Source organism: Panthera tigris, chromosome B4 (assembly GCF_018350195.1).
Source record: "Panthera tigris isolate Pti1 chromosome B4, P.tigris_Pti1_mat1.1, whole genome shotgun sequence".
NCBI lineage: Eukaryota > Metazoa > Chordata > Mammalia > Carnivora > Felidae > Panthera > Panthera tigris.
Genome location: NC_056666.1, coordinates 42,576,317 through 42,591,226, shown reverse-complemented (window position 1 = coordinate 42,591,226; position 14,910 = coordinate 42,576,317). Strand labels below are relative to the sequence as shown.

Here is a 14,910-nt window from a genome sequence, read left to right as displayed (position 1 = left end):
TAGGTTTGAAATTTTGTTTTTATTTTAATTCCAGTTAACATATGGTGTTGTATTAGTTTCAGGTGTACAGTATAGTGATACCACAATTGTAAATTTTTTTTTTCTTGGTCACAACTTGGTGATATGCTGCCACTTTTGAAAGAAAGGAAGTAAAAATTAATTTGGCATATCGATGTTTACACAAATTTGTTACTTTATCAATTCATAAATTGATACACATTTTACAATAATCTAGCAGACTCCTCCAGACACTGATGGGAGAACAGACTGCCACATGAAAAAAACAAGGATCAATGAAATTAGACTGTGAACTCCATGAAGACAGAATCCTTATTTTATTCTCTATTATCTCCAGCAAGCAACATAAAACCTCATATATGACAGCTAAATGTTAAGCGTTAGGGGTTAGGAGTTATTTTATTTTATTTTTTTAATTTTTTTAACGTTTATTTATTTTTGAGACCGAGAGAGACAGAGCATGAACGAGGGAGGGTCAGAAAGAGGGAGACACAGAATCTGAAACAGGCTCCAGGCTCTGAGCTGTCAGCACAGAGCCCGACGCGGGGCTCAAACTCACAGTCTGTGAGATCATGACCTGAGCCGAAGTCGGCCACTTAACCGACCAAGCCACCCAGGCGCCCCAAGGAGTTATTTTAAAGAGGTCTGTTAGGGGCGCCTGGGTGGCTCGGTTGATTAAGCGTCCGACTTCGGCTCAGGTCATGATCTCACAGTCCGTGAGTTCGAGCCCCGTGACAGGCTCTGTGCTGACAGCTCAGAGCCTGGAGCCTGTTTCAGATTCTGTGTCTCCCTCTCTCTCTGCTCCTCCCCTGTTCATGCTCTGTCTCTCTCTGTCTCAAAAATAAATAAACGTTAAAAAAAATTTAAAAATAAAATAAAATAAAATAAAGGGGTCTGTTATATTGAATCATAAGGCAGGATCAAAAAACATTTTCAATATTTAATAGCAGGCAAATGCATACCCCATAAGATCTAAACATAGCTGTCAAAAATTCATAATTTATCTTTTCAATTTCACATATAAATAAACAACCCAATGGGGCGCTTGGGTTACTCAGTTGGTTGAACGTCTGACTTTGGCTCAGGACATGATCTCACAGTTCATGAGTTCAAGCCCCACATCCAGCTGTTAGCTCAGAGCCTGCTTCAAATCCTCTGTCCCCTTCTTATCCTGCCCCCACCCCATGCACCATCTCCCTCTCAAAAATAAACAAACATTTGGGGGGAAAGAAAACACTAAAAACCCAAGCCTAATGCTACTTTCCATCACCATTATACATCTCATCCTGAAATAATTACCTTTGCTAACAATAAAAGTCAGAAGGAAAAAAACCCTGTAATTTCAGTAAAAGCAGTTAAAAAATATAAATAAATAAGCAGATGGGTTCCATGCAGACCAGGCTCTAAGGGAGTAGAGCTAGCTAGCTCTGTAGCTTTTGTCCTCCAAGCCAATTTTGAAAGGAAAAACACACTGGAAAAGAAAACATTGAAAAAACAGCATGGCATGACATCATGAAGTCAGAAAGTCAGTCCTTTTCTGCAAATCTAATATGTACACATTCACATATTGCACACAAATCTAAAACACATCATGTACAGATATTTTGGGGGGTAGTATGTTATTATTTCTTAACAGCCCCTAATACGACGAAAAGGAAGATTCCCAAATAATGAAAGACAGTTTCCCCAATATCTGTACCTAATCTCTCCTACTCAACCTCTCTTGAAACAACTGTGTATGCCAGTACAGTTAACATTAACATATTTTTATTCTTCCTATCACAATCTATGCCCAGACATTAAAATAACATTAGATTATAATTTCAAAGCTCTTTCCCCATATGCCTATGACTTAATCCCACTTGCAGAGATTACTCTTTGTAACCTAAACTGCCATAAACTCTCTACAAATCCACATCACTAAGTAACCCCCAAAACGGTGTAAGCAACATACAAACTCCCCCTTCCTAACTTATGCTTGGTTTTCTGTCACTCTTGTGTTGTTCCTACGTTCCTCCACCCACTTTCATGCAGTTTAAGTCTCTATGCCCGCCCCCCAGAGAAAGATGATAAAAGCTACTTCTCAAACTGTGGATCAACTGGCCCTGTTCTTTCCCCTTCCCCCAAATCCTTCCAGTGTTATGTTCTTTCAGGTCATAGACAGGGGAGAAGTTTTGAGAAATCAATCTAGTAACCTACCCCAGTAATCCCAGGGGGATACAAACTGAGAAAAACAAGAATTGGGAGGTGTTTTTTTTTAGCCATGGTTCATCCTGTACCCCAACACACTAATGCCTGAAGTCTGGCTGGCATTCATTGGTCCTATGTAAAAACATGTTCTCTTTAGTGTATGCCTTCATAATACAGCTAAGAAGGGGTAGAGGATTTATAAAACGTTGCTAGTGATTTCCTTGTGGAGAGAGAAAAGGAAATGAATGAGAAGGAAAAGAAAAAAAAGGGAAATTTCTGGTTGCCACTCAATGAATCTAAGAAAATGAAAAAAAAATTAAAAGCTATCCACCAGCAACTAAGTGGAATTTTAGCTGGTAGCCCAAAGTCTAAAGGTTAGTCATTCAACTCCTTCCCCCCTGCAGGGGGAAAGGAGGGAACAGAAAAATGGACCTTCAATGAGTGGAAGATTCTACATGAATGTATTTGATGCTCTTGGCTCCCTGTGGTCAGAATCAGAGTGCCCCCCCTCCCCAACAAGCAGACTCTGGCACCTGGTGGGGGTAAGAGAAAACAAGAGGAAAAAAAAAGGAGACAGAGAAAGATGAAAACATCAACAGCCATCTTGCCAAACTAACAACCAAATCTTTGACATGAAAGAAGGAAAGTCATTGCACTAACCAAGATAGAAAGGAATAAACAAAAGATCACCTCCAAAGAAAAATAGGCCTCCTCCCCTTTGACATACTGACCAAATAACACACAGCAACCATTAGAAGAGAAATTTAACTATGACTGTCATTTTTGAAAATTAGAGGTTGTCATTCTAAAAGTTAGAAAATAAATGTTCAATCTCCATGACTGGAATTTCAGAGTGTTTTATTCCAAATGAATATCTTATAGTATTCTGACAGTGAATTCTTTGTAAGAAACAGAAAAAAAAAAATGACCTTTCAACGGCCCAATGGTGTTAAAGACCTAACGAAATTTACATAGCATTTAAATTTTAAAAGGTTACATTTAATAATTAAGAACTTCGGTACATACAACAAACACCAAGCCCACAAAAAAAGAGTATCTTCCATATTAGGCTGCCTCACGTACTTTCCGTTCAGATTTAGAATTTAATCCAACTCCCCAAAGATGTGAGAACAATTTATGTAATTAATGGGAAAATAACAGCATGCTAAAAGAATTCACATCGGAAGTTACAGTCAACACGGGTAGCATAACCTCACTCATAGAATGCAATTACCGCCCCCTCTCTATTCACACCTACAAGTGGGGTAAAATACTGGGATTACAAATCCGCCATCTGAGATAAGGACACATTAGTAAGGCAAATGTGAAGTTATTATCTAACTAGTTTGGGGTTTTTTTTAAAGGGAGGGGGGCAAGATTTGCATCATGGTCAAATGCCTTAAAAAAAAGAAAAATCGAACGAGCCAAGCAATTATTTGTCACCCCATTCTTACTCAGAGCACTGCCAAAGGCAAAGGAGGTAGGACTGTCACACTCTCTAAAATTTCACACGTAAGGAGGAAACCATGGGATTTAAACCATACTAAGTGCAGGACGAACACCACATCCTCCTCCCTCGGTCACACCACAGGAATGTGTCTGACGGAAGCAGGCGCAGGAGCGATCACCACACGCTGGAGGACAGGTTGGCACAACGCGTGTTCTACTCCAACGAGCACTCCCAGGGTTACCACACCCCCCTCACAAACAGGGGGAAGCACACTTCACGCCCGAGGACGCCGCCTGTCCCCGGCAGTTCTCACCCGTCACACGCACCCGGCGACCTCGGCCCCCTCCCAGCACGCCGACCGGGCCGGGGCTCCCCACCGCCCCCCCCCCCGCGGCGGAGCGACCCCCCCCCCCCGGGCTTCACAAGCCCCCCGGCCCCCGGCGCGCCCCGCCCGGCCGAGCCCCAGCTCGTCGCCGAGTCCCTAAGGCCGCAGTCGCCCATTTGGGGGAGGGGCGCGGAGGGGGGGGGCGGCGGCGGGCGCGCCTCCGCCTCACGCCACTACACCGGGGGAGGGAAGCGATCGCACAGCTCACCTGGCTCCGGCGGCTCCTCCCTCGCTCTCGGCCAGCGGAGCCGGGCTGGGGCCTCCGAGGGAACCGCGGGCTGCCGGGCAGGCTGGCTGGAAGTCCGAGAAGGAGAGGAGGGGGAGGGGGTCGGGATGCCGGGAGCCGCCTCCTTTCTCCTCCGCCACCGCGGCTCCCGCAGCCAGGCCGGGCACCCTCGCACACTCGCCCACTTTCTCACAGCCTCGCGGTCGGTCTGGCTGTCCCTCACCCCCACTCCCACGCACTCCCACACACACTCCCACACACACTCCCACACACACACACACACACACTCGCCCCCACCCCCAAACACACTCTCACACCCGGCCGCTCCTCGCTCCCTCACTCGCCTGTAGTGCGCGCGCGCGCGCGCAACCCCGCTCACACACAGCGCGCGCGACGCCGGCGGAGACCGCCCCGCGCTCCCCCAGACCGAGGCGCCGCGCGCCGCCCGCCCGCGTGCAGAGGACCCTCGCGCGCCCCGGCCCCGCCCCCCAGGCGCGGCGGCGCGGCGGGCGGGGGGCGGTGGCCGCGGGGCGAGGGGCCGGGCCAGCCAGCCAGCCAGCCAGCCGAGCCCGGCCTAGCGGATCCATCCAACACCTGCGTCGAGACCCGCCCTCCAGGTTCCGCGTCCCCACTCGCAGCCATCGTCAGCCTCTCGGGTGGTAGAGGGGCGATGGAGCGCGAGTGCCGAGAGGTAAATGGGAGCGCGAGAGCGCTTCGAGGACGCGCTTTCCCCACCCGCCCCCAAACCGTCCTTACTAAGGAAGGGAAACGCCGGGGGTGGGGGGGGGGGGGGGGGAGACGAGGTTTGTTCCCACCTCGAAACCGCGAGATTGATTCCTTCCGTTGTACACCCTCCCTGCCCTCACATTCCCTCCTCTGGCCCCATTCATGCACACTTTGAACCCTGACGCCAGCCCACCAAGCCTCTTGGGGCACTGTGTGGTTGTGCGTGTCCACGCCTCTGTCTCCTGCCCTGCCCAGCCCAGCCCACCTCCCGCGCAGCCTTTCCGGCGCCCTCCGCCTGGTGTCCCCGCAAGCCGTGGTCTCTCCCCTCCCACAGGCAAAGATTGGGAACAAAGATCAATACCTATAAGGTCCTTATGCGTGTACGGAATGAAGACGTTGCCTCTGTAGGTTGTAAGACAAATTTGTAAACTACAGTACATCATACATGCTCAGGGCTTTATGCAGGCTTAAACATATAGGCAGGGTAGTGTGGTACAGCCCGCTCTGCTACTTGGAAACCAGTATAAACCTTGGGGCAAATTAGTTTCATAACTTCCCCCCAAGCCTTTGTTATGAAAAGCTAAGAATATATTCCAAGGTTGCTGTAAGAATGAATCTGAATATATTCAGCTACGTTAGTCCTGTGTTAATTTTTCTAGATCATAAAGAATGAAACGAAAGGTAACAGATCACCGTGCGACTGTACCTGGCGGATTCATTTCCAAAATAACCATAGTCATTTATTACCCCTAGAGATCCCACATGAGGGATACAATGATGTCCTAACTAACCAGTTTGCCTTCTTACGAATCACATTCCATTCTGAGTCGCCTAAGTCAACAAATTCTTTTCAGCAATCCTTTCCCAACCATTTTAGTCTGCCTTTTTTGCTGATTTCATTCACTTAGTCCTTTAAGAGATATAGCAAAACATAGGGTGGTTAACTTCTGGACTTGCTCAGAGTTCTAGTTCCCCTTACTTAAATCTTCTGAAGTACCCTAACTTCTCTATCTTAATCTGCCCGACTACAAAAGTTAACTATAAAAGTATTTTGTAGAATATACAAAAATAGTTACTTCATTGAGTTGGTATAAGGAGTGAATTAGCTGATAAGACTTAACGCCTGGCACAAAGCAAGTGCTATTGTGTTTGCTGCTGTTTTGCCACTGAGAGTAACCTAGGAGGGAACAGTTCTCACAAAGGACACGTTTACAGGAATAAATGTGCTATTACTACCTTCAAAAAAAGGGGAGGGGGGAGTCTACAGAACTAAGATGTTGCTCTTTATTTCCACCCTGATATTCAGTCTCCTGAAGCAAAGTATATTCAACCTAAAGACAAAGAAGACAAGCATTTTGTGATCAAGAGAACCTTGATCACAGAGATGCTAACACAATGAGAATCTGGCAAAAGATACACAGGGTGATTGACAGAGGGAAAAGGGTGTATGACTGGCCCCACCGATTATCAGTACTACCTATCCTATTCTTCCGTCCTGTTAAGAAACCTAATTCAAGGTAACCATGCAGCACGCAGGAAAAGGATGTATTGCTGAAACTGTGGGTAGGGAATATTAGACTAGTAATTCACTGGCCACTTAAAAAAAAAAACAAAAAACAATGCTATGTATTTCATGCACTGTCATTATACGCCAGACACATCCAAAGAAATTCATAATGTATGCAACGTTTTGGTTTCCACTTAAGGTAGTCAGAAACAAATAAAAGACAGAAGTATATTCTTAAATGCAAAGCCAAGGATATGGCTTAAATTGTCAGTATATAATATTTACATAAATGATCAAATTCACTTTATTTAAATTATTTTTAGCATTTCCATAATGGAAAGCAAGGTCCAGAAAGGTTCAGATTCTTGGACTCAGTCATAATCTTTGTGCTTTTATGGTTGTTATTTAGACAGGTATGGACTCACATCTCCTTTGGGTAACAATATATTCTTGAAAGTATTTGGGGGCACCTGGCTGGCTCAGTCAATAGAGCATGTGATCTTGGGGACCTAAGCTTGACCCTTACGTTGTGGGTAGAGTTTACATTACAAAACAAAGTATTTTGGAGCACCTGGGTGGCTCGGTCAGTTAAATATCTGAGTCTTGGTTTCGGCTCAGGTCATGATCTCACAGTTTGTGAGTTCGAGCCCCACGTCAGGTTCAATGCTGTCTGTGTAGAGTCTGCTTGGGATTGTCTCTCTCTCTCCATCTCTCTCTGCCCCTCCCACTCTCACTCTCAAAATAAACTTTAAAAAAAAGTACTTTAAGTACTACTTAAAGCTTATCTTGGTTTAATCATGCACCACTCATTTTTAACCATTAAATTAATATTCTTCAGTATGCTCTGGGGTCAGTTGAATCCCTTGAGAAGACATAATAAGCAACCTAGCATCTCTGGAGTCAGGTAAATCTGATTTAAAATCTTAGCTTTATTTCCTAGTGGCATGTGATTGGTGCTTAACCTCTGTAAGCCTCAGTTATCTCATCCACAAAATAGAGATTGAGGTAACTCAAATATGATCTACTACATAGTAAGTCCTCAGAAAATATTGGTTATTGGGGCAGCTGGCTGGCTGGCTCAGTGAGTAGACCAAGTGACTCTGAATCTCAGGGTTGTTAGTTTGAGCCCCATGTTGGGTGTAGAGTGTATTTAAAAATAAAATGTTTTTATACTTGTGTGTGTGTGTGTGTGTGTAGGCTATACCAAAATAGTCAAATATCAAAGAGAAGTTATGCAATGTTTAGCTATGTGTCATAGTACAAACTGTTACTGGGATCCAGGCACCAATATTTTTTAAGGCTCTCCGGGGAATTCTAACACGCAGCTAAGCTGAACCAAGGTTTAGACAACAGAGATATTAGAATTAACTATATATGACAGTACACATTATCTAGACACATTTCAATGAATCAATGGATTAGCTGGTTAGAATGTGATAGCGAGATTTGCAGCAAGAAGCACTTTTTTTAAATATTTTTATTTTTGAGAAAGAGAGCATGAGCGGGGAGAGGGGCAGAAAGAGAGGGGGACAGAGGATCAGAAGTGGGTTCTGAGCTGACAACAGACAGCCCCGTGCTGGGCTCGAACTCAATCTCAAACTTGCAGACCAAAGTTGTGACCTGAGCCAAAGTGGGATGCTCAACTGACTGAGCCACCCAGGTACCCAGCAAGAAACACTTATAAAAGTTCTTGGTAGACAATATGAAGATACTAGGGGGAAGGCACATAAAATGTGAGGAGGTGATGAAAACAAAATCTCCCCTAACAAAGTTGTCCAGGTGCCACTAATTCCCTGTCTCTGATTCAACTTGTGTTGCTTTGGTGTCTATCTCCACCATCCAGAAAAACATTACTTACATATTTTCTAGAATGCACATCAAGCAAAAATCTTTAAGTACCACATAGACGCCATCTGGCGCAAATCTTTCCTTCCTGGGTTGAGACAAGAAAACAAGCTGGGATTGGATTGAAATTAAAGTCCTCCAAGTAGCAAAGAGGAGAACTGTAAACAGGAATGAATCCAGGACTGTTATCAGTACTTAAAATAGTAGTCCTCACGGCATATCTGATGTGATTCCTGTAAAATTCATGTGGGTGGAGAAAAGGTAGTCTGTGTCACATCAGAACCTACACTAGCAAATACAGAACTGCAGGGGCAGCTGCCCAGGCTCTAGCTGTCCCCACGGCTTCCTCTCCCTGAACCAGCCGGCTAGAACCAGCCCGACAACAACAGTCTCCACAGTTAGAATAGCTAAATACTGATCTAGCCTTTCCCCACCCACATCCCTCCTCCCTTTCCGCCACTCCATTTCTACACATTAAACTGAGCGCCTCTTCAACTACGCGAAGAAAATGTCAATGCCAGACACAAAGGAGGATGGGAGGTGGGGGAAAAGGAGTGAAGACCGTACCTTGCCTCAATCAGGAGGAAAGGGCGTAAAGAAAAATAAGACTTCGAGAATTAATGGAGGGTTCCCCCTCCTTAATTGTATCTGGCTGTTTGGAATATTTCATTTTCTCTACCACTCAGGAATAACTTGGAATGCGTGTTCACATTGCAGACTCCTTGGCCCTCACGTCTGACCTTCTGAATCAGCCTGGATATCTGTATTTTTGAGCCAAACTCAAAGCATAGACAATCACCCCTGAGTCTGCATTTTGAATTCACATCCCAAATAATTCTTAGACCCATGAGACTTTGAGAATAATGTCTTAGAGAAAAATCATTTGTAAAATATCCTTTATTTAAAAGGGCGCCTGGGTGGCTCAGTTGGTTGGGTGTCCACTTCAGCTCAAGTCATGATCTCGCTGTCTGCGAGTTTGAGCCCCGCGAGGGGCTCTGTGCTGACAGCTCAGAGCCTGGAGTCTGCTTCGGATTCTGTGTCTCCCTCTCTCTCTGCCCTCCCCCGCTGGCACTCTGTCTCTGTCTCTCTCTCAGAAAAAAATAAACATTAAACGGTTTTTTTAAAATAAAACCTTCCACATTTTTAACCTCCACATCCAACGTTGGGTTCAACCTCACAACCCTGAGATCAAGGGTCACACGCTCCACCCACCGAGTCAGCCAGACGCCCTGCCCTAAAGCCTTAACATTTACAAACTCATTTTAACTACCAGCAACTTTGTAAGGTTAAGAAACTATTTATTTCTAGACCCCTCTGACAGAAGGGAAAATTGAGGCAACAAGATGAAATCATTGGTGGCAATTTCTGAGTCTCCTGATTCTCTGTTCACTGGAATATCTTTTTTTTTTTTAATTTTTTTTTTAATGTTTATTTATTTTTGAGACAGAGAGAGACAGAGCATGAGCAGGGGGGGTCAGAGAGAGAGGGAGACACAGATCTGAAACAGGCTCCGGGCTCTGAGCTGTCAGCACAGAGCCCGACGTGGGGCTCGAACTCACAGACCATGAGATCATGACCTGAGCTGAAGTCAGACGCTCAACCGACTGAGCCACCCAGGCGCCCCTGGAATATCTTTAAAAAAAATTTTTTTTTAATGTTTATTTATTTTTGAGACAGAGAGAGACAGAGCATAAGCGGAGGAGGGTAGAGAGAGAGAGAGGGAAGGAGGGAGACAAAGAATCCGAAGCAGGCTCCAGGCTCTGAGCTGTCAGCACAGAGCCCGGGGCAATGCTCAAACTCACTAGCTGTGAGATCATGACCTGAGCTGAAGTCAGACACCCAACCGACTCCACCCAGGTACCCCATGTTCACTGGAATATCTTAAAAGTATATCAATCTGAGGGCACCAGGATGGCTCAGTCGGTTAAGAATCCAAATTCAGCTCAGGTCATGATCTCACATTTCATGAGTTCAAACCAGGCATTGAGCCCGGCATGGTGCAGAGCCTGCTTGAAATTCTCGCTCTCCCCTGGCTCTCTGTCCCTCCCCCACTCACACTTTCTCTCAAAATAAATACCTAACTTAAAAAAAAAAAAAAGTGGGGTGCCTGGGTGGCTCGGTCGGTTGAGCATCTGACTTCGGCTCAGGTCATGATCTCACAGTCCGTGAGTTCGAGCCCCAGGGTCTATGCTGACAGCTCAGAGCCTGGAGCCTGTTTCAGATTCTGTGTCTCCCTCTCTCTCTCTGCCCCTCCCCTGCTCATGCTCTGTCTCTCTCTGTCTCAAAAATAAATAAAAAAACATTAAAAAAAAAAAAAAAAAAGTATCTTAATGTGGGTGGTGCCTGTCTGGCTCTCAGGGCTGTGAGTTCGAGCCCCGCATTAGACGTAGAGATTACTTAAAACTAAAAAAAAAAAAAGGAAATTTTGAGGGCACCTGGGTGGCTCAGTCCGGTAACGGTCCAACTTCAGCGTAGGTCATTATCTCATGGTTTATGGGTTCGAGCCCCACGTATTAAGAAGTAGGGAGAAACTGCAGAAAAAACACATTTTTATAGCTTTTGGAGGGGCTAGAGTAAATGATCAGAAACATGTACTTTGATGATGCTTGGATTGAAATTCTGGTTCTGCCACTTGCTAGCTGTGTGAGTTTGGACAAGTTACTCAGCCTCTCTGTGCCTGAGTTTGCTCATTTGTAAAAAAAAAAGATCCTGAGGTCCTTTAGGGTTATTATGAAGATTACACTGTTTCATATACATACAAAGGTTCTGAGAACATTGCATGTTCTAAGCTATTTTAGGTTTATTATGAGACTAGGGACAGATATATAACTATATATGTTTCAAGTATTTTTGTGGTAATTTTCTCTTGCGTACATTTTCATTCACCATTTCTGTACTCAGCAAGTCAGTGTTATAGATATTCTATCTTAGTCTAAGTCGTCTACTCTGGCTGTCCACAGAAGTTCTGGGACCCGAGCAAGAGGGATCGAAACGTGTGTATTAGAGATTTGTCTGGTGATTCCATTGTGTCACTCAGTATAGATTTCTCCTTTTCCTTTTTTCTTCCGCTTACTTTCTTTTCTGACTTTATTATGCTGTTATGAGAAAACTTAAATTGAAAAGCACTTAGAGAAAAAAGCAAGGAGTTTGGGAATTCAGGTGGAGTTGATGGAAGCAAGGTTAAGTAAAAGCAAAGATGAGTTAAAAAAAAAAAATAACTCAGTGATCAATGCAGGTTTGAAAAGCCAGGAGAGCAAAAGTGATATAAAAAGGAAATGAGGAGCACCCGGGTGGCTCAGTCGGTTAAGTGTCCAATTCTTGATTTTGAGTCAGGTCTTGATCTCACGGTTTGTGGGTTCAAGCCCTGCGTTGGGCTCTGTGCTAATAGAGCTGGGCTCTCCCTGTCTCTCTGCCCGCCCATGCATGCTTCTGCAAGGGCTTGGTCTCTCTCAAAAGTAAACTCTAAAAATATGAAAGAAAAAGAAGAAAGAGGGGCGCCTGGGTGGCTCAGTCGGTTAAGCGGCCGACTTCAGCTCAGGTAGTGATCTCACGGTCCGTGAGTTCGAGCCCCGTGTCGGGCTGTGTGCTGATAGCTCGAAGCCTGTTTCAGATTCTGCGTCTCCCTCTCTCTGACCCTCCCCCGTTCATGCTCTGTCTCTCTCTGTCTCAAAAATAAATAAGCGTTAAAAAAAATTAAAAAAAAAAAAAAGAAAAAGAAGAAAGAAAAAGAAATGAATATGGCAGGTAACAATTGGGACAGAATAGATATAAATAGCACTGCTTCTTTGCACTGAGGATAACTACAAGAACTTAGACTCATGAACAGGGCTCCAGAGTCTAACTTTGTCCTTTTATTAAAGTTTTTAAAAGTGTTATGTATTTGAGAGAGAGTGCAAGAGGGGGAGAGCGGCAGATGGCGAGAGAGTCTTAAGCAGGTTCCATGTTGAGTGCAGAGCCTGACATGGTGCTTGACCCCACGACCCTGACATCATGACCTGAGCTGAAATCAAGAGCCAGACGCCTTTCACATTTACTTTTCCCTTTATTCTTACCAGATTGATATGCTTTAAAAAAAAAAAAAATTCTTGTTTTTGTTAGTTTTAAGTTTATGATTTTTAGGAGAGAGAGTGAGAGCAGGGGAGGGGCAAAGAGTAAGAAGGAGACACAGAATCCGAAGCAGGCTCCAGGCTCTGAGCTGTCAGCACAGAGCCCTGTGCGGGGCTTGAACCCACAAACTGCAGGATCATGACCCGAGCCAAAATCGGACGCTCAACCAACTGAGCCAGAGAGACCATATTCACATAATTTTTATTACAGTATATTGTTGTAATTGGCATATTTTATTATTAGTTTTCTCTCTCTTACTGTGCATAGTTTGCAAATTAAATGCTATCATGGGTGTGTATGTATAGGAAAAAACATAATTTATATATAGGCCTCAATATTATCTGTGGTTTCAGGCATCCACTGGGAGTCTTGGAATGTATCCCCTGTGGATATGCAGGGACAACCGTATGTAAAGTTTTATTTATAGATCAATGCCTGCTACTTTCGCTTATGTCTCCAATGTCATATGCAAAACATTTGTAAATACATATATTAGAATTTGTCACAGGGCACCTGTGTGGCTCAGTAGCATCAGACTTTGGCTCATATCATCATCTCACAGTTTGTGAGTTCAAGTCCCACTTCGGGTGAGCCCCACTAGAAAAGAGAAACTCTCTCTCTCTCTCTTTCTCTCCTCCAACCCCTCATAGGATTCTCTCTCTCTCTGCCCTTCACTCACTTGCCCCCTCATCTCCCTCTTAAAAAAAAACAACAAAGAACTTGGCACAAAAGAATCCATTAGCCAAGCATACCTATGAAGATTCTTCAAAAATGACTAATACATGTTATTCTTCAGCCATGGAGAGATTATGTTTCGATTAACAAAGCACTCATCCATATAAATCATAAGTGAATTTCCTGAAGTCATAGAAGCTTTTTCATAATTATGCTTTTTCTCAAAGTTTAAATACTAAAAACTACAGCCTCATAGGAGACCATGAAATGTTTTGAGGTTTAAAAAAAGGATCAAGTGACACACAGGGGCAAAAAGTGGTTAGCAGAAATCCAGAGTTTAGCAGAGAAACCAGGGTTTAGTGCCTAACAGAGAGGGCAAAAGTAGGTCAGTGTCCCTCGCAGTCACAGCTGGCAGAAAGTGATGTCACCCGAGAAATGTGGTGGGGAGAAAGGGAGGTGGAATTTAAGGTGGGAAAGTAGAGAGACTCTTTGAAGGGGAAGGCTGTGGGATGGGAGGCGAGGAATTTACAGAGGCGAGCTTAAATCGGCCTTTCATAGGCTGATGGCAGAAACAGCTGAAACACCACTTCCTCCTCCCCCTCCCAGCCTGCCTTCTCCCAGGCCTCATCCCTACCTCCCATCACCATCAGACCCCCTCTGCTGGAGACAAAGACACCAGAGAAAGGAATGAGGAGAAAGACGAGCCTGAAAAATAATTATTTTGACAAAGGAGAGACAGGTGAGGAAAGAAGTGAAGGAGAATTTTAATCAAATCCAGGGAAACATGATGGAGAGGAGGAAATAACGAAGGAGAGAGGCAGATTGAAAAAAACAACTAGTAGGAAGAAAAGGAGGATAAGATGGCTGAAGGAAACAAAAGACATTAATGAACAGAGCAAAAGTAGCATTGGAAATGTAATTATGATAATTTCCAACTACTTAGGTTTAAAGAATGACGAGAGTAAAGAGCTGAGAAAGACATTACAGTGGCTGCAGTTTGAAATCATCAAAAATATGTAGTGTTTTGGCAACAAAGCAAAACTGGGATGCTCCCAACTGAAACTTCCCTCCCAGTCCACATCCAAGTTCAAAGTTAGGATGCATCTGTGTTTATCCTAGATCTAGAAGTTCTTAAGCCTAACTTAAATATTTCATTCCAGGTGTACGTCCCTATTAAATTTTGTTAACAACTGTATTAATAACAATAACCGTCTTTGGAATGAGGCAATAGAGTGTTTCAACACCCCTGCTTTTGGAATGTGTCATGCACTTCACATTATTATTCTAGTCACCACAACGGTAATTCTCTAATCCTGTTCAATTAATCTCTGATCAAGACTGAATGTCCTTCCATTATGTCCAATAGCTTTCCTATCTAACAACAAGAACAAAACAAACCCTCTTTTTTCTCTTTTAAGAACTGTTAATGCTCCCGTTTGCTTAACTGTTAAGTTTTAAAATAGCCCCTGGTATAGCCAAAATATACCTGTAACATACATGTCATGATACACCGTGTCTAGAAAGAAACAAGAGAAAAACTAGGAACTATCTCACCAAGGTACAGGAAGAATTAGGGATACATAATGCCTATACCTGGAAGAATGTTACTTTTCTTTCCTCCCTCCTATCAAAGTTCTGTCTTTTCTAAGGAGGGAATTTCTATTGTTCAATCTTCTGCTTTGTCATTCTGCCTTTTCTTCAAATCTCCTTTTTTCTTTTCTCTTGCTGCTCTCTTCATGTCCATCTCACATTGCCCCCAAATTTCCTTCTAACTTTGTTGT

The 14,910-nt window shown here is 44.1% G+C and overlaps 2 protein-coding genes across 12 annotated transcripts in view; one reads left to right on the top strand and one right to left on the bottom strand.

Annotated features, from left to right (window-relative positions):
* The window catches only part of RIMKLB (ribosomal modification protein rimK like family member B), a 62,160-nt gene extending 56,859 nt beyond the window's left edge, over nucleotides 1-5,301 (bottom strand). For 5 of the 6 annotated variants that reach the window (XR_006219775.1, XR_006219776.1, XM_042991724.1 and 2 more), the window contains exon 1: nucleotides 4,252-4,546. The gene's annotated coding sequence lies outside the window, so the exon portion shown is untranslated. Of the gene's footprint in view, nucleotides 1-4,251; nucleotides 4,547-5,084 lie in introns of those variants that run through there. The other variant, XM_042991723.1, reaches the window with a different exon arrangement.
* The window catches only part of MFAP5 (microfibril associated protein 5), a 46,176-nt gene continuing 36,034 nt past the window's right edge, over nucleotides 4,769-14,910 (top strand). For all 6 annotated transcript variants that reach the window (XM_042991730.1, XM_042991731.1, XM_042991729.1 and 3 more), the window contains exon 1: nucleotides 4,769-4,960. In XM_042991730.1, the coding sequence (XP_042847664.1) occupies nucleotides 4,940-4,960 (21 nt within the window). In that variant the 5' untranslated portion in view covers nucleotides 4,769-4,939. The remainder of the gene's footprint in view (nucleotides 4,961-14,910) is intronic.